The sequence below is a fragment of the Tubulanus polymorphus genome, chromosome 9 (genome assembly GCF_964204645.1).
Source record: "Tubulanus polymorphus chromosome 9, tnTubPoly1.2, whole genome shotgun sequence".
NCBI classification, from domain to species: Eukaryota; Metazoa; Nemertea; class Palaeonemertea; order Tubulaniformes; family Tubulanidae; genus Tubulanus; species Tubulanus polymorphus.
Genome location: NC_134033.1, coordinates 397,242 through 421,710, shown reverse-complemented (window position 1 = coordinate 421,710; position 24,469 = coordinate 397,242). Strand labels below are relative to the sequence as shown.

General features: G+C 38.8%; 1 protein-coding gene across 1 annotated transcript; it reads right to left on the bottom strand.

Annotated features, from left to right (window-relative positions):
* Positions 1-1,675: 1,675 nt before the first annotated feature.
* On the bottom strand, positions 1,676-24,254 carry LOC141911167 (zinc finger protein ZIC 1-like). Its single transcript, XM_074802142.1, has 2 exons — positions 23,324-24,254; positions 1,676-2,247 (listed from the first exon to the last, which is right to left on the bottom strand). The coding sequence occupies exons 1-2, from the start codon at positions 24,252-24,254 to the stop codon at positions 1,676-1,678; spliced, it is 1,503 nt and encodes a 500-aa protein (XP_074658243.1).
* Positions 24,255-24,469: the final 215 nt, after the last annotated feature.

The window sequence follows — 24,469 nt, the reverse complement described above, 5'->3', positions numbered from 1 at the left end:
CCTTTAAATCATTGTGCGACAGTTTGACAATGAAATTCATGTTTTACAACATCGCCATATTGACCCGTCACAATACACGCACAATAGCAGCCGACACCCTTAAACTCCCGGTCTATACTCAAAACCTGATCTCCCTTCTCTGAGAGATACCGAAATATAATCAGTCCCCTTTCAAACTAACAAAACTCGGCCGAAAATGTGACTAATTTTACATCTTTTTTAAAAATATTTAATGACTAGATGAAGAATGAATAGGATTGAACTGCTAGTGAAGTGGTTCTAATGCCCTCAGAATCATCTCGGTTTTTTCGGGCGCCACTAGTATCCTGTATTTTTTTTCCTAAAAGATAAATTGACGGCAAAAATGTTCAACAACTCTCGACGCATAATCTATTGAAGTGTCGCGTGAATCGACGTTTCGTTCAGGCGACCAACGACGCGTTTGTGTTTTAGTGAGAGATAACACAATAGCGAGCCGCGTAACGACATCGACCACTCGTTCTCCGCTAGCGGAGGTTAATCAACCGTCACGTGACAAGTGCCCGAAATGGGTCGGAAATCGGCGGAGCTATATTCGCTTATAGCTCTTAACAGAAATGAATTAATTTACTGGAGTGGGTCTGTTCTATGATGCCCTGCAGGTTTAACGTCTGTTCTTGCTCGATTACAATATTCTTTATACCGTGGGAGAGGATGGGTTCCTGCTGCTGCTGCTGCTGCTGCTGCTACTGCCGCTACCCTTTTACAACAATAGCCCGAGTTCCTTGTATCAGTTTCAGAAATATTATGCGGTGAAATAAATCCAAAATCCCATAATTTATGAAAAAATGAAAAGTTTAAGATATTAGAAATGTTTCGGAAATTTTTTACAAACGGTTTAGTCTTTCAAAATAGTGTTGGATTTTACATACATTGTTTCATCACTGATATTGTGATTCTGACTGATTCATTATTTGACAAAAATTGTTGCGATACGGATTTTGAGGTTTAACGGAAAAAGTAATTTTCATTTAAAATGAAAAATTTCTAAATCTATAGATTAAACGAGGGATTAACTTGGCTAGTAAAGAGTTCATACCCATATACCTCGGCATTAAACGCATATTTTAAAACCTGCTAAACCTACGTTGATTGTCAATAACGAATAGTGATATCGGAAGAATCGTTTAGGACCCTAAAAACAAGACCCTCATAATTATACGGTAGAGCCCTAAAATTCCTAGATCATAGGACCCTAAACCGGATGTGCCTACGTCTCAGCCTCGATAGAGAAATTTTCTATACTGAAATATTTCAATATTTCAACCATGAAATTATGCCCGATATTGATATGTTTTAAAGCGCTCTTTATCTGAATAGAATCAATTCCTATTCTAGACTTTATTTAACATGTTCGCGCTTCTAAAATATTAAATACTCTTTTTCTTTAACCCCACAATTTTATCAATGTTATATATTTTTTACTCTCTTTTTACAAAATTTACATTTACACAAAAAATCTATTTACACATACATTACTCTGACATATCCTTCCGCGGTCGAGGTCGAACCACGTACCGGAAGTGATCGATACGACACGACTGAAGTCACGTGTTCGTGCGGTCAAGGTCGCTGTGATTCACGAATGTTTATGATAATTAGCAGACGGATGATTGTTATTATTATTGTGTCCTAGTCAGAATTGCGCTACTGCAGCCGGATGCGGGTGATGTAGAGTCGGATGATGAGGATGATGACTTAAAATCTCCGATTTCATCAGCTGATGATGATGATGGTGATGATGAGAGTTCAAACCGATCGGCGAATGATCGTTACTAGGGGGCGTTGGCATACCCGCCGCACTCTGACAAACATACCACTCGCTTAAATTGGCCGGATGTGACGTACTATGCGAATTCGCCGTCGACGATTGTTGCGCGGCGGCAGCCTGAGATGACGTCATCGACGGTGGCGGAAGTGACGTACTAGTCGGTGGAGGTGGTGATTGAGCCGTAGCTGATATAGGCGACGACGCTTCGTCCCCGCTGGATGACGAGTCGTAGTTTGTATTCGACGGAGGAGGAGATTTACAGTGGACTTTCATATGTTTACGCAACGAACTGGGATGAGTGTAACTTTTATCGCAGCCGCGGATTTTACAATTATAGGGTTTATCGGACGTGTGAACGTGCATGTGTTTCTTCCTGTCCGAACTGTTGGCGAAACGACGATCGCAGCCTTCGAATTCACATTTAAACGGCTTTTCACCTGAAATCATACGAGATAAATATACGACGGATTAGTTGAAGTATAAAAATCGTCAATTTGTTTGAGACAAAATGAAATAAAAATTCAAGATCTTAATTCATGAATGAACTGTTTGCCCAAAATAAATTTTAGGGAATTTCCTAAAGAAATTATGAACTTCCCCCCACCGATAGAATCATGGAAATATTTGTTTGGATCAGAAACCTGGGATGTGCCGGGCTCTAAAATAATTTATTTTAATAGTTTGTAAGAATCAGTTCCCAGTGTCCTGTTGGTTTAAACAAAATTAACTCAATTGTGGCCAATGAAAAAGTTTATACGTTATTAACCGTCAAACGTGCATGTAAATGAGAGCACGTGACCGGATGTTTGTATATGTTAATATACATATATTTAGTCAATCGGTTCATCGTCGGTACACGCATGCGCAGGTGAACTTTAAAAAACATGTGATATCCTGTCAGTTAACTCAGCGTGAGAGCTGTTTACTTCCTGTTAGTCTGTGCAAACTCCACTCAACATCTACTCAAAACTTCTCATCAAACGTCAGTCAGAAAATTTACAGTCAGCAGAAAAAAAATACCGAAATAGTTTGAAATTACAGGAATAACTAAAAGCTTTAAGACGTAATCAATCTAAATAAGTCAAGGGCTAAAGAATTATAGATATTTCAGTGAAATGTTAAGATTCTTTAAATTATCGATATTTCGGTGTGGAATTCGCATTTTCTGATTTATTTCAAAAACGAACCGCCGATTGTGAGGAATGAAATCTCAGGAATAACCAAAAGATTTTTTAACTTTATCAATTTGAATACCTTTCAGCAAAGTTAATCGACATTTCAGTGAAATGTTTAGATTTTCTGTGAAACAATTATAGATATCAAAATGAAAAGTTTTGCATTTTTAAAATTAAAAAACGAACCGCGGATTGTGAGAAATAAAATTCGACACGTGTTTTGTGTTTTAGAAGTACATGAAAAAATGTCAATAAGGGAAAAAGTGCTCGGTTCGCATGCCAGGGTACACTCTAACTGTGTGCGGATTGTTTTTAGAGTCAACTTAGGTAGAAATTCGATTCCGGCAAACAATTCACATACCGACATTCATTCGTAAGTGAATTATCAGAAATTATCACCATCTTAGACAAACAGGATCTCAGGGTGGGCCGAATAGCTGGCATAGTTTCATACTGAGGTCTGTATCCGTTCCGTACAGGCAGCAGAAGTAGGATTTTAATACCTGTATCATAGCGAGACAGCGTCAAATACTGTACAGTCAAACCCATTCAGAATATAGGCTTTCCTATCTTGAAATAGGGATTGATCCTGTTATCTATTTGGTAAAATATAGGCTTTCAGCGGCAATATAGGCCAATACCCTGTATAATATGAAGTTGAAAAAAATTAATCTAAAATATTTCCTCGAGCTAGAATTACCAAGAATACTGATTTATCAAACTAACAGTGAATTACATTACAAATTAAGACGACTTTATCGGTAAAAATGTAGCGACATAAGCCGCCGCTTTGAGTTTATAAAAATCGAAAAATATCGAACGGGAACTAACTTCCAAAATGTAAGCTTTGTTTGTGTTTGACTGGGTGTAGAAACAGCCTGCGGTAAGCGACTGATCATCCCGAGGGGTCATTTCGCATTCATCCATAGCTCGCGGGCAAAGTCTCGCCCGATACGAGATCTCCCGCAGCTAAACGAGATGATGCTGACAAACAATGCGACACAATTAGCCGGTAGAATATCGGCTACGAATTTGACGGATTATCACAAACTTTATATCGGATTAGCGGATTATCTTAAACACCGATAACAATAGTATCAATCAGTGAAAATATGGTGCGACAGATTTTTTGCGAGTTTCGAGTGGGATTTATTTTGAAAGGTTTGCTCCCAGGTGGACCCTACCAGTTTAATGTAGCATGTAACGCCAATAGCTTTGATGGTGTCGCCGGTTCTGGGGCCCCCTCCCGAGTCCATCGCATACCAACCTCGGCAGATGTGCTCTCAAAAACCCAGCTATATTATCAGATTGAAATATTGAATTCGAACTCGAATTCGAAGTAATTATTACATTTTGCGAATCAAATCACCGTGAAAAAATTTGCTGTTTCGCAAAATCAGAATTTATAGAATTCATTACAGAATTTTCCGACTTCAAACCGAATCGAGAGATTGATGTTTTTGTGCCGAGTTTCTGAGTAATAATGGTTTTAGTTGTTTGTCTCTGCGCGACCGCCGGCGGGAGAGTTCTGGGTAGGGAGGGAGGTATATTCCTGCGGACCTCCAGCAAGTCCAGCATCTGTTAGTTCTCTACAGGGGGACACCGGGCTACAACAGACCGAGGCTACGGCCTCTATTTCGAGTTACAACAATGCGATAGGAAAGTGCGCGTAGGTTGCTATGCACCCTATAATTAGCCCGGTGACAAATGATGTCCGCCGCGACGCTAACCCGACAATTACCAGTAATTAACGAAATTAATTAGTTGGGTTATTAATTTCGAGTGCGGCCGTGTTGTCAAAATATTTTCTGATTGAGTGGGTTCCGGGTAAGGCACCGCGTTTGGTCGCCGGCCCGCACCGACCGGGTCTCAGTGAGCTTGCACTGATTCGCAATAGAATACTAGCAGAAATTCGCTAATATTTCTCTCTTTAGCAAACGAAAAATAGAATCGAAATATTCCGGAAAATAGGAAAATATTGTGTTACTTGATTTCGTAAAATAGTGACGAGAAATATTTGAGAATTTATGAAATTTAGTTATTCGATTTTGACTCTGTTTAGGCTCTGATTTTAAAGTTACAATATAAAATTCCTAAAACGATTTCTGTGCGGATAAATCACGATTCAAATTAAGCTTAAAATGGTTTAGTTTGAATTATCGGCCTCGGTAAAAAGATGAAACTATGAAGAAACAATTAGCGATTAAACACTAAATTCATGTTTAACGTTTTCGTGAAATTAGGATCGAGTTTTAACGCCGTCACGCGTTGAAATATTATGAAACTCTTTTCGAAAACTTTGGGTAAATATTTGTCGTTATTCGATGAAATCAATTCCCGAATTAAAAATCACAGCGAATTGATGAGATTGAAGTGGGTTAGCTCCGATTGAAGTGGATGGCTCCTAGTGCGATTGATCAATCTATATTAAAATGATCAATTTCGTCCCGTATTTCATTTCAACTCACGAGGGAAATAAAATTCAAAAAACGCTCGAAAGTGATATTTAACATTCACCGGGCGCCGCGGATATTTTGATTTTTAATCAGCGATCGCGTGAACTATCACTCGGAGGGGGGACGTCAAAGTGCTGCGATATTAGACGCCTTTTCCGATAGGATAACAAACAGAGATTGAATAGGCGATATATTTACCGATACTCGCTGAGCTGTGATCGATACGAGCAGACGATGAAGATGACGATGATAGTTGGATGTATCGTTAACTACTCTCAATATGTTTTATTTGTTCTCTTGTAGTTTATTAAATATTTGTTCGCGTTTGACACACACGTGTGTCTCACACGTCTACGCGCACCTGGTGATGATGTCAGGTGGTTCCGATGTGATGATTGTTTATTAGAAACTCTCAGAAAATCATATTAATATATCACGGACAAAATAAAAAATTGAGATTCGATTTTTTTGTATCGAGATATTGAGATATTAAGATATAAATTGCGCACTCGTCAGCTCGAAATATAGCTGGAAATATTCATAATAGGTAAACATTTAATGAGATTTGTAAGCACAATGATATCGATATATCAGAAACCCGTATTGAGATTGATATATCATTCAGTGCGGATTTTTAGTGTACATGTATAAACGTAATGAGATTGGTATATCTAAGCGATATAAATATCTAATGAAGCTGGTCATCTATATTGAGATTGGTATATCTAATTCAAAATGATATAGCTACATAATACTATCAAACGTTTTGTAATAATTTCATTGAAAGGTGAAAAGATATTTTTTTGCTCAGGAGAAATGGGCGAAATCGAAGGAGATTATTACAAATACATTTATCATACATCTTAGTCGGACATTACGATGGTAGGATTACGGAACCGCGCACGCGCGTTCTGCGATCTGTGAATTCAAGGAAATTCTTTTGGTTTCAAAATTACATTTCATAATAGAACATCAGTGTTTATTATCTGTATGATGCGTCTCTAAACCTCGATAGTGAAATATCACACACTTTGCCCGCGATTTGTAGAATTTAATTGTGTTCACAGAAAAAATATGATATTCGGAATTTCATAAATCGTTTTAAATTCAATAATTTATACTTTAAAACCGTTAAAATCACGATCGTCCATTTCCTCATTATAAATGAAATCAATTCATATGTTCATCATAGCGTGAAATTATCATAATAATAATAATAATAATAATAATAATAATAATAATAATAATAATAATAATAATAATAATAATAATAATAATAATAATAATCTGTTCTATAATCAGACGTACACAGTAAGTGTTGGGGTGACATGTGTCGCTATCGCTGCTGCTGCTGTCATCAATGCGAATAAATAATGAAATATGAATTCATATTCAAATATGGAGCTCGGTGAGAGTCAGTGCCCGCTCAGTGCCCGTTACACGCAGTCGCTCGTCTGTCAATCACTATTTCCTGTTGATTTATATTAATTGTTTGAATATAAATCGTAACTGATTTTCGTTTCCTAGGCGATGCTGCTGCTGCTGCTGCTGCTGCGGTGGTATAGAATAAAAAATTAACATAAATATCTCGCATTCGAGTCCCGCTAATTTCCTGACATATCGTGTGGAGGGAAGGGGGCTGAGGGGTGGAGGGAGGGAGGTAGGGGGCGACTCGGTTTCTGGTAGAGATTTCTCTATATTCTTCCCGCGAAACATGTTTACAGAATTCTTTATAGAATTTGAAAAGATTATTTATATGATTGAAATTCTTGAAAATATTTTGCAATATCAAAATCTTAATCGAAATTTTAGGCGCAAACTACGTTGAGTAGAAATGCTCTCTCGTTTTTACGCGTGAATTTTCAAAGAGCGAAACGCGACCTTGCTTTTAATTTGATTCTAGATCCAGTTGTTGAATTGTAATTGTTTTTTTCAATCGACCTAACTCTGATTCAAAAATCTGCCCAACATAAAAGACTCTATATCATCGAATTGTATAGAAAAAAACAGCAAATATCAAATATTCAAATAAAACGGATATAAATATGAGTTATAAAAAACGGCGAATAAACAACCTGATTCTACATTCTAATAAAATACAATTTGTTCCGATTTTGTTACACAATGCAAACGTCTTTTGTTCACGAGAATAGAAAAAACATTTCATAAACGATTGTTGAATTCTGTGTGAACAGATTTATCATCGGTTCTGATTCCACGCAGCATGGGGCTCCTACGGGCTCCTGCAGGCCCATACAGGCTCCCGCCTGCCTGCCTGCCTGCCTGCCTGCCATAAACAACGCAATATTCATAGTTAGTTATTTGAGTTTAGTAAATCTGGACAAATAGCGCGCGATACAGATATCTATTCAAACTAATCTGAACTGACAAATGCGATTCGATTATTGTTCTTTTGATACAAAAACACAAAACAAAAAACGTTGTTTTCGATAATGAATAAAGTATCGAAATAAACAGCTGATAAAATATTCAAATAGGCCGTTTAGTTCTGTCCATATTTGGTAAAGAATGATTAATCGATAAATCTGTTCTCATTGTAACAGCATGTAGAGGGGAATCCGTGTAGAGGGAATCCTTGTAGAGAGAGAATCTCTGTAGAGAGCAATCCTTGTAGAGAGAGAATCTCTGTAGAGAGGAATCCCTGTAGAGAGAGAATCTCTGTAGAGAGGAATCCCTGTAGAGAGAGAATCTCTGTAGAGAGGAATCCCTGTAGAAAGAGAATCTCTGTAGAGAGGAATCCATGTATAGGGGATCCCCGTAGATGGGGAATCCCTGTAGAGAGAGAATCTCTGTAGAGAGGAATCCATGTATAGGGGATCCCCGTAGATGGGGAATCCCTGTAGAGGGGAATCTCTGTAGATGGGGAATCCCTGTAGAAAGAGGATCCCCGTAGAGGGGAATCCCTGTAGAGAGAGAGAATCCCTGTAGAGAGAAGAATCTCTGTAGAGACAGAATCTCTGTAGAGGGGAATCCCGAGAGGAATCTCTGATATAGTGAATCCTCCTCGGAGCAGCGATGAAAACAACGAAAGTGAAACGTCGTGGTATGTGTCGCCCCCTGGTGAGATCCTCCGTATGATACCCCAGGACTGACAATAGTAATTTAGCCAACCCCAGTCACACAGATGGTCGTCTTTTCAATATCGATAAATCGAGTATTGTCGACGACTATAGCGTCAAGTGGCTCCATCTGGTGGATATAGATGTGGGCGCCACGGGGCACCGTAATCAACGGCTGTTCGGTATTAGCGATTCTACAGACGGTAGGGGGGTCCAGGGGCCGTATGGTCCAGAGGGCCACACACAGACCGGCTGCTGCTTACTGTTCGGACGTGACTTCGAACAAAGTTTTGGACGCGTTTGAAAGAGCGCGTTTACGAGTGAAATCACCGTGTTAAAAAAAACGTGTTACTCTCGCGGCGCCCCTCGAATGGACCTCGAGTAGACCGTATCACCGAGAACTATTGTTCCCTCTTGGACCGTATCACCGAGAACTATTATTCCCTCTTGGACCGTATCGGTCGGGCTTTTGTCCGTTTCGGGTCCCGCATTTCATTTTTCATCTCGTTTGACCTGTCGCGTGGTAACAGCAGGTCGACCGTTATTTTCAAATTCGAATCTATTTATTGAATTCGCACCGATTCTACTGGCGATTTGGACGGCTGGTTTTTAGAATACAAAAACCAGTGTCGCAAACTACAAAATGACGCTGAAATTTGCGAATCTTTTGCGCACAAACAAAAATTGTTTTCCGCTAAATTCAAATTTTGAAATGACATCCATAGATGGAAGACCTCAAAATCACTGTCTGCATTATTCAATGATGAAAATTTGATATTTACAGCCCATTTTGCTTGGCCAGTGACAGCAACTGACCACAGGGGTGCCCCAGACACACCTAGGGGTCCAGACTCACCGAAGGGGCCCAAACACACCTAGGGGGGGCCCAGACACACCATGGGGTGCCTCTAACACCCGTTACCAGCCCGGATGGGATTAGACACGGGCACTATGTTTTTGAAGTTACGTCACTGATTATTGCCAGACAAATGGCTTAATGAATCAATCATTTACCAGATCAAGTAACGATTTGACAAATCCCCAAAAGAGGGCGTGAGATTCGGGCACTTATTTTGCATTTACAATAAATGTCATAATATTTTTGGACGGACAATGAAATTAACGGACCCGTACTAAACACTGACCACGTGACAACGTGTGATAATTTAATCTCTCTCTCTAAACTCAATATCATCACGGGTTAATGAATAAATGTCTGAAATGGTTGAATTGATTTCGGGAATAAACGCAGAAACTCCTCGAATATGCAAATTTCATCTCAAGGTCGCCGATATCATTTGTAGAAAGGAGTCGGTAATTACGACTGACCGGAAGTAGCCCCGTTGTTGCTGCGCGACACTTGTAAGCGTCGATTCATTGTTGAGGTTTAATTTGCCACCGCGGCGGTGGCGGTGTTGGTCAATAGTCGTGAAATGGATTATATATTACACATATACCTAGTTAACAGAAGTTCAGGGTTATTCGGTGCAGCGGGGTCTGTAAGTCAGGCCTATATTTATATTGAACTGGTTGGGTCAACATAAGTCCGACTTTAATTTAGACAAAATATTTGCATAAAGAATTCGTCAAGTAATATTTTTTTTTAGTAACAGGTCTTAACGGAATCGCAATATGGATGATTGTATCGGTTGCGATAGATTACAGAATTTCACTTACAAAAATGAAATTATGATTCCAACTCTTGAACAATTCAGCGGAACCAAAATTCCTTATAAGTTTTGATAAATCCAGTCTACATCCGATAATCATATATAACCGTATCGTATCCTACCAGGGGTCGAATTAGAGGCAAACATTCAACTTAGGATATTTTTCAAAAATTTTGATATCACTTGGGATCAAAGAGGAACCCCCGCTACGACGACTAGAAGGTGTCAACTGGTTCCTTATGATATCTAGACTGAATTCATGTAAACAAAATATTTTACGATCTTGACACCTACCTACCTAACACCCCCTCCCCCCGTACTCATAAAGCCATAATCACTAATCAATAATTGTTTAGTTGATGTAAAGCTAAGTTTGGCTTCAAGCGTTTTACGACGAGCGAAACTTAAAATATCTAAAACCCATATATCATATAGAATATCGTATTGTAAAGTAAAGTGCTTGTAAAATTCTATTCGCGAATATAAACAGGGCTCCGAACACTCGCTATAAAACTGACATCGTCACAATAGTCCCTATTCGCTTTTATGAACTCCTAAAACCTATAATGTTTCTAAAGCTTTTTGTCGAACGTTTTTATGGAGGGCACTTTTATAAAAAGGGTTTCTTGTCGCGTATTACATGCTCGCGTAGGCATTAATAGCGAGCCTACCGAACACCAACCTATCAAAACACTCGTTATCAGTCGCTTACGGTTCGTCTTTCAAACTCCATTCTCCGAAAGAGAAGTTTTGTTGAAAAAGCAACAACAAAAAAAATTCTAATAGTTATTTCTAGTATTTCGCCGCTACTGTGTGTGTGTGACGTCACGACAATAATGGCACTCGTTTTAATCACGTGTTCGAACAAGTTAGTTTTAAATAGCGTTGAACGTATTGTCGACGTAAACAGCGTTTAATAGAGATACAATCTACCAGTCGAATAGGATCGAATTTAATTCTCGAGTTGTTGTCGGGTCCCGTTGTTGAAAAACGCAATCGCGCACGATATTTTTAAAATTCATCGTTTACAATAAAATCGTGAATTTTAAAATATAAAATGTGGCCCGGTTGATTGTTTATCGGGATTCACCAAGCAGATGGCAACCGATGGAGAACCGGCTGATTTTACTCTGAAGCATTTAAACCGTCGTCAAAAACCATTGAATTCGTCTTGTATACAAATTAGCTACATTAGTTTGATAGATTTAGACACGGATTGGACCGGTTCTCACCACACTCAGCGAGCGAGTGAGTGAGTGGGTCCACGTCCCGAGTTTCTATCCGGGGCTTCGTTAAACTTATGACTTATACTGGGCTACGACGAGAGAAATCCCACAATGCTTCTGTCAAAGATGAGAAATTCTTGAATAGAAGAGTTTATATATTTTGAGCAAACGTTTTCGGTTAAACACTATTAGCCATCATCAGGCGTACAGACCTTATACTGGGCTAGATAATGATACCTTGTTTCTCCTAATCGGCCGGGTCACTTTTGTAAACTGCAATCAAATCTGTAATCAGTTCATTTCTATAACTGCCGGGTCTGTTATTGTTAGCTTAATCGTGATTTTCCTTAACGATATAATAGGGGGCGGTCATATTTACGAAAAAAGGTCTGTAGACTACATTGAGATGATGATGTCATAGGGGGATTTAGACTATGTCAGTCTATATGATGGAGAGTGGTGTACATGTATAGTATAGAAGATGTTTATATAAAGAGCTGATATGTGTAAATTGCACGCATAGTTTGAGTATGATGAAGCCAATCTGACGGAGAGAGAGCAGAGAATTAAAACGTGAATGCTTTATATTAGAACAATCAATTCATACTCTATAGCTGTGATAGACTAACACGCACACTATCCGGAAGGTTCGAGACCAACCCGTAAATTCACTACGATTTGTCCGTTCAACTCTGAACCGAACTCAATTTCGAAACTTTAGCCAGTTTTTAGAAGTTCGCAAGCAATTTTGGAAGAAAAGTTTTTGGACAAAATCAGCTACGTAGTTCCTATGATAAACTCGGGGTTTAGTTAGAGCGATTCAAACAGGTTTAGATTGTAAATGATTAAATCAACTAGTGCGACAAGTGTCCTTGATGGAGATATATCTAATAATACGCGTGTTATCAGTCATACTATTCATTACACTACTGCAGTCAACAAGTGCGTTAGGGTCATTGCGAACATTCCTGACCACTAGCGCCACCATATAAATACGGAATTGGACTGAGGGTACGGACTGAATTTGACATGAGCGCGAATATTGATTAGAACTGATTAAGTTTTTGTTGATATGGCGATCTGTCGATCTGTATTCTAATCTCTGCACCGATGACAGGTTTAAGTAATATGTGTTATGTTAAACACGTACTGCCGGGTTTTAGTCCTGTTTACATTCGATTTGACAGCGCAGAGGGGAGGCTAGAAGTTCGTTTCGGTTTCGAATTTCCGTTTTAGACGTACAGTAGCAGGCACCGTGTAGCCCACCCCGCGCGGAGGCCGATGCATTTTTGACATCGGATTCTGACACGACCGCAATAAGTACGCATAATATAAGCAACATATTCTATACTCTAAACACATTTTAACTGATTTTTTGAACCGTGTTACCTCTCGAGAGAACGAACACGGAGAGGCTTCATATTCATCCTACATTTTCTAGGTTAAAAAAGAAATGATATTTTCGCCTATTAGGTAAGAAGGTCTAGAAATTTGCTATTGGAAAAAAGGGAAAGTCAGTTTTAAATCGTCTAGTGAAGAAATAGGGATAAAAAGGCAGTTCTTATTTGTGTACTAGGTTAAAGGAGCACTTAAGCCAATCAGTATGAATGCTTAGAAATCTACATTAAAAAGTCTTCAAACGGCTTAGAGCTAGGAAATATGGGTAGAAAGGCTGCTCTGACCTAATACGTGTAGTTCAGAAAATATATTTCCTACCCATAGGCGCAAGAAAGGAGACCTAGAAATTTACATAAAAAATGAAAATAGAAAGTGCTGTTAGTTTATAGAAATGAGCGGCGTGACACACACTCAGTCAGTCTGTCAGTACCAGTCACAACGATATAAAGAGTTAAAATAGAAACGTATTGTGTCGCACAGAGAGCTTTTAACGCCAGAACACATTGAAATAATGAACGCCTCGATAACGCGCTGTCACATATGGTGTGAAATAAATTCCCGACTTCCTCGTTTTATATAGGAAAAAAATAATAATACAAACTCTCCGACTGACTGACAGCACGCGATCCGCCATTGATACGACCTTGACATTCCGCTCTAGCCGGCCTAACGACGGCGGATTTAGCGAGACTACCAACGAGCAGCCGATAATCCGAAGAGGTTTTCAGAGATCAGAATTTCAGAATTGTCAATATAAATCAACTATAATCAAATATTGATGAAACGCGTGATGAAACTATGATAATTCGGTAATACTCAAAACGTGTAAGGTTTATTGCTGAAGATGACTGTTAGGATCAAGTCGAAACGTCTTGAATAAACTCCTAACTCATAGAGGATAAATCAGATACGAATTTTGAATTATATTTCCCAAGTGATTCGTGTTCTGAGATAAGTTTTAGTCCCCCTTATCCGGAACAGGACTAAAACCCGGTAAAGAATTCTAATGTTTACGCGTAGGTTCCGTTCTGTCGGTTACGAATTTATGTTTGGTTGGTTGTGTGTGCATCGTCATAATTTGCACCGATTTGCCCTTAAGATGCTGACTTCCGGTCAGTAGTAACGCGCATGCGCGCGCGCGCCAGTGCGATACAGATGGGATATATACTGGAGATACGTATTTATTACTTGCTTGTAGTACGAGCGAAGTTTACACAGAGTATCGATATCAACAGACCGATAACTATTAAAACACTTAAACTTCTAGTCAGTTTGAGCTACGTGCAATTATCTCAACTGTTCTATAGTCAGTTCCAGTCATCAACAGTGCTTTCTGATTCTTCTAACAAAGAGAGATCAAACTTAGTAGCAGCAGCAGCAGCAGCAGCAGCAGCAGCAGCAGCAGCAGCAGCAGCAGCAGCAGCAGCAGCAGCAGCAGCAGCAATAGCAGCCATTTCGCTAAGCTCAGGATTTATAAACATTTTTCAAGATCTCATTTTCTGAACCGATGGATCTAGTTCCCGAATCAATTAGTTCTAGATCTAGAATTCATTAACAGTAGTTTTCAATAACTCTGATTTTCTGGTCTATAGTTTTCAATAACTCTGATATTTCTGGTCTATTGAACCCGGTTTTACTCTAGTAGAGTTTGAGATATTGAAAATGCACTGATTCAACTCATCGTAACTTTGGGAGTTTGAAGTTATAAGTTTGAACCCACGTGGAACTAGCTGCTGTATTGTCCCAATTAGTTAAAGAAAAACAGTTAGCACTATTTTTCAGGGTCTCCACTAATTAGAAAAGTATGCCGAGTGCTATAAACCGGGTCTGGACTCGTTGGCGGACTAACTTCTTACCCCCGACATATGTCAATCATATTCGGACGAAAGTAATCGCTGACAACCCCCCGCGGAGCTTCGCACCGGGTAGTCTAAACCATGTCAGTACTGATCGGTTAGAGCGAACTGCCGCTATACCACTCTCGGGTTCCTGGCGGCCTCACAACACTAGACAGAGAGAGAGAGCGAGAGAGAGCAGGCTATTTGTTAAAATTAACTATTCTATTTTACAACTGCATTAACAATAAGATAATCATGATAATCAAAAGTCTATGATAATTATGAAAAGAGTTAATTGTTGCGCTGTAACGAGCGTTATTGTTGATATTTATGAACGCGTAGTAGCGAGGCGTTTATGACGTAACAATCGTTACGCTAGCGTGACGGTGAATTCAGTACGTTTTATCTACGAAATTTCACGAAATTCTGTTGTTGCTAATTATGAATATTACGCATGAATTCAAAGCGTTAATGGACAATTATTCTACACAGAACGGTAGCTATATCTGGTGTGTCAGTAACCACCCGAACCTCCCCCCCCCCATAGATACAAAAAGTGTGATTTAATTTATAAAGCTATGCACTCACAGCCGGTATGAGACACTACTTTAACCGTGTTAATTATCAGATTTATCAGACAGGAATAAACTAATAAACTAACAGGAATGTTTAGGATAACCCTAGCTCCCTAGCCTCCAGAGTAGAGGATGGTTAGATACCCTGAGAGGTCTTCAGAGGACCTTCCTTATCGGGAGACTTGAACGACCTCCTCCGTAATGAAAGGCACGTTTACAAAACTCGGAACAGTGTGTATTATATTGCGGTGGCCAGTACCGAGAACTGTATCCATCTCGAAACTAGAAATATTTCACTAAATCAACATTTTATTAGGAAATAAATCCTATAGGTTCATTATAAAACGATAATAAACAAATCGTGATGCGAAACGTCGAAACTAATTACGAGCGAAACTATGAGAGACGCCCCTACAACAGACAGTGAGATATTTGAGCTTTTGACACCAAAAACATCAGCGAAAAAAATTAGAACCTTGGAATGAAAATAAAAAGATTCGTTTGTTTCATCAGCGATGCAAATCTAATTCAACCGACTCCGTACTTAGGACAACTCCGATCCATGCTTAGGACAACTCCGATCCATGCTCAGGTTAAAACGAAGTTTGGAATATGGCATCCATTTCCAAAAGTTTCAACGATATGGACATCCCGCAAGGGTCATAACTCAGACCACTCCCGAAAGACTAAAACCGTAGTAATACTGACTCTAAAGAAACGGCCTGGGACCCAGTTCCACAGTTGTGAGTTAGAATTAACTCTGAGTTAAAGTTAGTTCATTTTCAATGAGTCAAATCTAAACTCAGAACTGTGGAACTGGACCCAGCGATCACTCTAAAACTCTGTCTGATGTATGTGTATGTATAGGGAGTGATATAGGAACGTTTTATTTTCATAGACGAAATTTCAGCTAATTTTCACATAGTTTTAACCTCGGTGTCAAAGCCATTTAAATCACACACACACACAAACACTGACTCGAGTGATAGAGAGTGAGAGAGATAGAGTTTACTACAAAAACATCTCGCTATATATATATACAGAAAATAAAGAGCAGCCTCCGTCAGCCTCCCTTCAACAGAACCGCGATGATTCACACTCTACTAATAATCATTTAACTGACGTTTAATAGAACAATTTAGATTCGCAGAAAAAATTCCCGCCGCATCGTTTTTTCTTACTCTAAACTTGTTTGCATTGAATCAATGGTTAACCACAAGTTTCACTATTAGGAGATATTTACCGTACTTTGTGTATGCGACTCGTTAATTTCAATTCGCATAATAAATATCAACAGTCGATTTAGAATAGGAAACAGATATAGCGGGATTACCCGGTCCCTAACTCGCCGATATAGAAATTCACAGTCCTTGGTTGGTTCCAATATTAAGTTTCAAGTTGTCACTTCTGTAAGAGCCCCATATCCCTATAGTCCCCAATAAAAACATATTGATGTTTGATTGATCTATTTTCATTGAACGCGACTTAATTACAAATAATTCATTTTTACTAAATACTATGATGAAATATGACACATTAACAGATTTATAAATTCATAAACGCCACAGGATCCGAGACCCCAAACCAAACAGTTCTTATCTGAATTCAGCTGTATACAGGCCGGCTCTCTACCCACTACCCACACACGAACTAAATTCTAAACGTACACTATCGAATCCTGTCTCCTTCAAAGTCGTTTGAGATAAAAACCCATCATCAAAGAGCCAACATCCGGGTTATCTCGACCGGAAGTGATCGTTCATTAATCAATGTTTATCCTGAATTATGATTAGGCGCCTTTTAATCGATTAGTCATCTTTAAATTCAGGCGTTTGACAATCATATGATCATGTATATATGCTTTAAAGGATAGTGCTATCTACGGCTTGAGTGTGAAGCTTACAGAACCACAAGACGCTCATAGATTATTTACTCAATTCATCTGATCATATTGAATGTTTGAAATAAGTTTAAAATAAGTTCAAAACCAACTATAAAGAAACGTTGCCTTTTAGAATTTTTATTTTTGATTGCCTTTATCAATACTTTAGACTTTGTGGGTTTCGGCGATGGGTAGTGGGTTTAACAACTCATTATCATCATTGAAAAATGGTATCTTTATTGTCTGTTGCTAAATATTTTCATATCTAAATATTCGATCGAATTTCTAGGAGTCTCTTCAGTGGTGTATAATCAGTACTATACTGTCTAATATTTTTGCACCGCCCTGTAAACAAATATCGGAAGTGACGTCTCCAACTGAGATGCAACATTATTGTCCGTTCAGAAATATTGCGTTGTGTTAGCACAGGTCAGTCCATTATAGAAAATGAAAACTAAACAAACCTAGCCAACTGCCACGACAATAACGGTTACTGATCCGCCATCATTTACCAGTATAAGCTTGGCGAATTTACATTTTGTGGTATATAAAAAGATCAACATTATTTTCACGTCATTTTGTTTATATTACAAAAATATTGATGATCATTTAACGTATATTTTACAAGTCGCTCGATATCAACGGCAATGAAACACTCTCGTGGAGTGAGAATAGCTAACCGCGCCGTTGCTATGGCTCGCCAGATGAACAGAACGCGCTTTGCTCTATATTAAAACGACTCAATTAGTAAAACCATTGATTACTAATTACCGACAATATTTATGATGAAAACAAACTCGAATTTTGAACTCGTAAACATCACAACTGTCATCAACATCCCATCAGCCCTCAACATCATCAGACTTCATAAACCGTTAAGTAAATGTTGTCGTATTCCACCGCTGTTCGGAGTTATCCCCGATAGAAAGTTTGTTATCCTAATGACGTAAGAGGCTGCGAAGGTCTCGAAATTGCGGCTACATCCCACCTGAAGTGTTGTCCCAGTAGATTAAAATAAACCCTAACAGAAACAGCCGATTTAAGAGACACTTCACTGTAAAGTATTGTGTGTATGTGTCACACTGGTTGCTATGGTTTGTACTGGGTAGATACAACTGACTCTCTCTCTCTCTTCACCCGGCTGATTTAGAGCTATTTAGAAAATTACAAAAATGCCTTCGAAAATCCGATAACTGGTTGTTCGCACGTTGTAACAGTTCATAAGCGATTAGCTCGCGCCGTAGAAAAATTATTCTGATCCTGAAAATGTGTCTGTAAGGTTTACACGCAATGGAAGAAACTGACTCGAGTCGCTATTCTCAAATTTACCTACAGTGGAACTGGGTTCAGTTACTGTGGAAATGGGTTCAGTAACTGTGGAACTGGGTTCAGTAACTGTGGAATTGGGTTCAGTAACTGTGGAACTGGGTTCATTAACTGTGGAATTGAGTCCACAACTATGGAACTGAGTCCAGGACTATGGAACTGGCGGTTCCTGAAATAAAAACGTTTCCAATCATAAAAACGAAATTCCTGAGTTGACAATTAGGGCCTATAACAAGTAGTGACAATTCTAATCTAGGACACGGCGCCGTGTGTAACATCGATAGCCGAGGGGTGTAGGTCTCTATGTGACGGGTTTGAATTGTAATATATTTTCTTTATCTGTTTAAATAGGCGATAATCCGCGGCGTTTTGAGGGGGGTGTTAAACAAGGTGTCTGTCTGTGTCCTCGCCGGTTTAATCCCGGATAGATCACATTCTAAATCGTCTTGTAATCCGTGTCGTTACAAGTTGACTCCGGGAACATAGCGACAATAAAATAGCGGGTTTCTAAACATTGAAATCAGATAGGGTACTTCACACGTTTTAATCTGGCGGACAAGGAGGGAAAGATTCCTTCTGCTTGTAGTAGCGTCGTAGATTTTACTAAAGCCTTCGATCCGAGTTCTATAACAATGTCGCTAAATGCTATTATACTCGCTCTCATATAGAGACAACGCATTTGACCATTTTGTACTCGGAGGTTCACTGAACGCTACTAAAAGCTGCCAGCTCTTTGTACGTCGTCGATAGCGTGCAAATTCGCGTCTATTGTCTGGAAATTGAAGAGGAGGGGACCGAACCTCAGTTTTAATTTACTCTTCGGAAACGTCCGCGCGCGAGTTTATTAAAAGAGTTTCTCCAGTCTCTCTCCGTAGCTCGATAGAAACGCGAATATAATAACAAAGTGGTGGCTATATTTAACAGACGGTCTGGTTCGGGAGGGATATATCGGCGTCCGAGACTCTGTTCGGGCTCACAATAATTATTACAACTAGATTAACACGATTATCATATTATCATTCACACCTATCTTATTGATAATTCGTAATAATGCGGCGGCTCTATTTAAAATTCGCAGGAGTCTGAATCGGGTTTAACTTTTAAAGAGCGAAAAATAGGATAAACTGATATAATATAGAAATGAAATCAAGTTTGAAATATTTAAGCTGCCGTTGTGAATTTTATCAGATTTCAATTTTCGAATTTAGATGATGCGGAACGACAAAGATTCTTAAACTCTCAGCGAGCTGTTGAACCTGGTTCAGAACTTACATCTTTACCTATTTGAGAATACTGATTGTAAACAAATAAATGAATATAATTACTGATTTATTTCTAATTCAAAATCTACCTCAATTTGCCCCGCTACATCTAATAAAAGTTCCGTGTCTGATATACATAGAGTTCGTTATTAGTTCAGCAGTTTTATTAAGAAAGCTTCGATATTGAACCCGAGGACAATCATTTTACTACTCAGAGACACGACAAAGACTCCGTAATCGATATAGCGACAGCGATTACAAGACGATTACAGTCAGTTAGTGTGATAATCATCTCGGTTATCAGTCTGTGATGCTGCTGCTGATGCTGCTGCTGCTGGTGTCTATAACCGTGTCGTTTATCGCGGTAATACGCTAACACAGTGTCACAGTCTATTATCTGTTTAATTTACCGGTTAAATTGATCTCACCTTCAGACACGACGAGATCTTCTGCTGCTGCTGCTGCCTTTTATAGCGCCGTTAATAAATCACGGCATTAGCAGCGTCTTAATCTAATCTGATAACATCTCATTATCGTCTCAATATCGTCCGGTTTATTTCTCAATATCAAATCTCATTAAATAGAACACTTCATTAGAATTTACTTAAACGGCTTAAATTCAACAGGATTCAATTTGGACATTAGCATGTATTTATTTTATATGTATCTATCCTTTGATGACTTTGTTCAAAAAAGTTTTTTTACTATTTAAAAGAAAACAACTTCTCAATATAATATCTTATAAGTTCTCTCGGTTTAAAATACTGGATCGTAAAATCATTCAAAATTGAAAGCGTAAAAAGAAAAATCAAGAATTTATTCAATAACCCCCGAACACTTCTTCAACTATTATAGTTTATACATTTAAAACCCGCTGTTTACAGAATCTAAAATATTAAATGCAAATTTTATTTGTCAAAAACCGAAATGAGATGACGTTTTAAACTCTCGCTAGAGATCATCGTTACCTGATAATGACTTCTTACTCTAAAGTCGGAAAGTCTTGTCTTTTGATTTTAATCGTTTAGAAATAAAATTTGCGATTTTAAATCGTTTGAATTTTGTGGCCGATTTTACTTTTATATTTTATAAAACCTAAACGATAGATTATACTTGTAGAGATAGTCTGACTGAAACTCAAAACGCTTAACAATTGAAATGGGAATTAAACTTAAAAAGGCAGAGTCGAAATAAATGACGATAAATAAATTTGTTGAATGATAATTGAAGACGAAAATGGTTTTAATTTCTATCACAGAAACTGGGTTTTATTTCGTGCAAAATTGAATCAGAAAAATTCACGCGTTGTAAAATGTTTTAAAATGCGACCTTTCATCAAATGAAAATATTTACTCTTATTAAATCTACGATATATAAAATAATTTTCAGTTTTTAGATATTCTCAAGAATTAAAGAGATTGCAGTAATTCTGGTATAAGGCGTGTAGATATACAGTGTTGCGAATTCGTGGATTATACGGGCATCATATTCTACCCGTGGTATTAGAGAGATGAGTAATTTCAAAAGTAGCTTTAAACCCGCTTAAACCCATCGACCCTTCAAAATCTCATCCATTCAATAAACCAAGCCGGTATGTGTAATATTATCTAACCCGTCATCTTGAAATCGAACGGTTGTTCAGCCTGGCGCAATCGCGCAAGTGCAAGTCTGAATTTGACTTTTGACAATTCAACATACATTTTCAAGGACTTCTGGTAAATGAGGGTTTTAACCAAAGTCGCAGGTGATATTAGATAATCTGAATGTCCGTGAAAAATTGAGCATCTATTTCGAATTCGAATCTGCAGTTTTTGTCTGAACAACTTTGTGAAAACGTATCGCCATATTTCGAGTTATAATTTCGGCAAAGTTTGAATTGAAAAATTGAAAAATCATTTTCGCTTCATAGAAATGTGTGCGAGATAAAAATCTAATAGAATTTATTTGACTTTATTTAGTGAAGTCTACGCGACGCCTCGGGGACTAAACGAGTCTTTAAATCCTTCAAATACGTGATTCAAAAATCAATAGGAAGTTTATTATTTTCAATGAACAATTTTTTTGCTGTCGTTAGAGCGAAAATTTAACAAATTCTGGATGTATTTGATGCCGATTGGTCGCGCTCATATTGGAATATTTTCAAGTTTTAGATTATTCGTAAAATAATAATTTAGAGATATTCATTTAAAGCGCGAAGAAAAATCCGACTTTGAGATTGTTTAGAAAATGTAACTTGTAATCAATTTGACGAAAATAAGATTTTATAAAAAAAGAATGCAAAGATTCCTTGGAAAAAAACCGATTCGCCCGAGTTAGAGAAGCAATATTTGAACACTTGTGTAGTTTATATAGAAATTTCCGCTTGTTGCAAATTTGAAAATGTTAAAAGTAAAAATATGAAAATCTTGAATTAAGTCTATAACACCAATATAGGTTAATAGGTGAAATTTACTTGTGATTTTCGAAATCGACTCGAAAAACTTGTGAAATATCTAAACACGAATGATATATATATTGAAGGATAGGCAGTGATTATTAAGCTATATCGAGGAGGGATTTATTGGGGGGTAGAGGAGACAAAGGATCAGCAACGATCCATGATGATAAAGCGTCCCTCGTTATAATAAACAGATAATGATTAATAAAAATGGCTGCGATATTTAACAATAGCTCATTAGCGAATCATAATCAACAGATCGGATTATTATAGGATAATTTGACACTTAAGTCGCCGGTGTCATAAACTGACACTGCACCCCCTCCCCCTCCTAAACATCATCATTTTTATAATCTATATGGATTTTTGTACCTATGTGGTTCCTTGTTTTATAGTTAAATAACGACAGAGATTTCGGGCCCAAAGAGTTGAGACTATTTCCAGTCCAGATGAATTTCATTGACAGAATAAATTCAGAATGACAATTTAAACAACTATTATTGTTTTTATCTTACGTTTCGGGTGGAATCCTTCCACCCAGATTCAGAGTTTTACAAATTTTTCAAATAAACTCTGATGATACGTGTGGAAGGATTCCACCCAAAATGTTAGGAACAAACAATAAAAATTGTTTAGATTGATATTGTGGATTTTCTTTCTATTCATTTAGAGTTGGTTGGAATAATTCCACCCTAAACGTGTAGGAAAAAAACAATAACAGTTGTGTACAGATTGATATTGCGAGTTTTCGCACAATTCATAGAGGATATTTTGAAGTAATTTATAAGAAATCTGATGGTTTCATTGTGGAAACTCAAATACATTCAGAACAACTTCAACCCAAAAGTGAACCTGACTTTACACAGATATATATATAATCTGCGGTGTGAAGTGTTTAGGACAGAGTATACTCGTCGAAAGGCAAGTTTTGGTCTCCCTCTGACTCAAGGAATGAATGTTGATAACCTGATGATAAAACAATGCGACCACAAAATACCAGATGAGATATTAATACACGCTGTAGTGAATGATGATGATGATGATGATGATGTCTCATTCTATCTGAAATCTCAATAATTCACAGTGTGGATGGCTCTGGTGTGGGGTTGAGACCGGTAACTGATTGTTAGGGCGCCTACCACCCCCTACCCCCTACCCCCCTGAATAAGAATCTGATAAGTCTCCTACCTGTATGCGTTCGCTTGTGTATCTTAAGATTTTCACTTCTGGCAAATACTTTTCCACATCCGGGAAACGGACACGGGAACGGTTTCTCGCCGGTGTGAACCCGAATATGATTTACTAGTTTATATTTAGCCTTGAACGGTTTTCCTTCGCGGGGACAGTTCTGCCACGCGCATGCGTGATTAGTCTGTTCCGGTCCCCCGACGTGTTCCACTGTTATATGGGTCACAATCTCGTGCATCGTCGTGAATGTCTTATTGCACGGTTTTTTCGGGTCTATATCTGGATCGATCCACAAACACGAGTGTTCCTGTTTTATCGGCGGTCTCATATACCTGAAAAACGCGCCCGGTCCGACTCCGTGAGGTCCCATATTCATATGATTCATAGCGGCGTTCATGTGGTGATGGTTCATGTGATGATTCATGTTTAGGTGTTGAGTCGAGAAGTCGTTTCTCGGGCTGGAAATCTGCTGGAATTGGTGCTCGCTCCTGGGCGCGTACATTTCGGCTCCCGGTAAACTCAACCTTACCGATTGCGTATTTACGTGATGCGGACCGGCGTGATGTCCGGCCGTGGCCGCTTCGTGTATTCCCGGAAACAGCACGTGATTACTGGTCGGATCCGACGGGTGGTGCCCGTGTAAACTAGCCGTAGAAGGTACGAACATCCCGTGATGATGCGACGCCGAATTCGTCACCGAATCGTGTCCGAAATGTTCCCGTCGCAATAGGAAATCTCTGGCCGCGTAACTCCCTACGTGAGGGTGATGAGAATGGGTCATGTACCCGTTCGCTTGAGTCCCGAACTGGTTCACCTGCGCCGCGTGAGAACTCACTCCCGTTGCGTCACCCATGTGATGAGGGGGACTCAACTTCAGAGCCCCTGGAGGCAGATGCGCCGTATGCGCAGTCTCCATGAACGGGTTCAACATGTCACTACCGGTGATAAGTCCAGTCGCGTGTTTATAAGAAGTATTCGAGGTCCGATGAAGCGGTTCTAGTTGAGGTGGTAGGTCAGCGTATACGGCGATAGTCTGATCAGCAGCGGTTGCGCTGTGCTGCTGGTGGTGCTGAGTCGCGGCAGTCGTCCCGATATGTTGATGGATCAGTCCTGTTGTTTTTCGCTGTGAGCTCTTCGCGGTTGTTA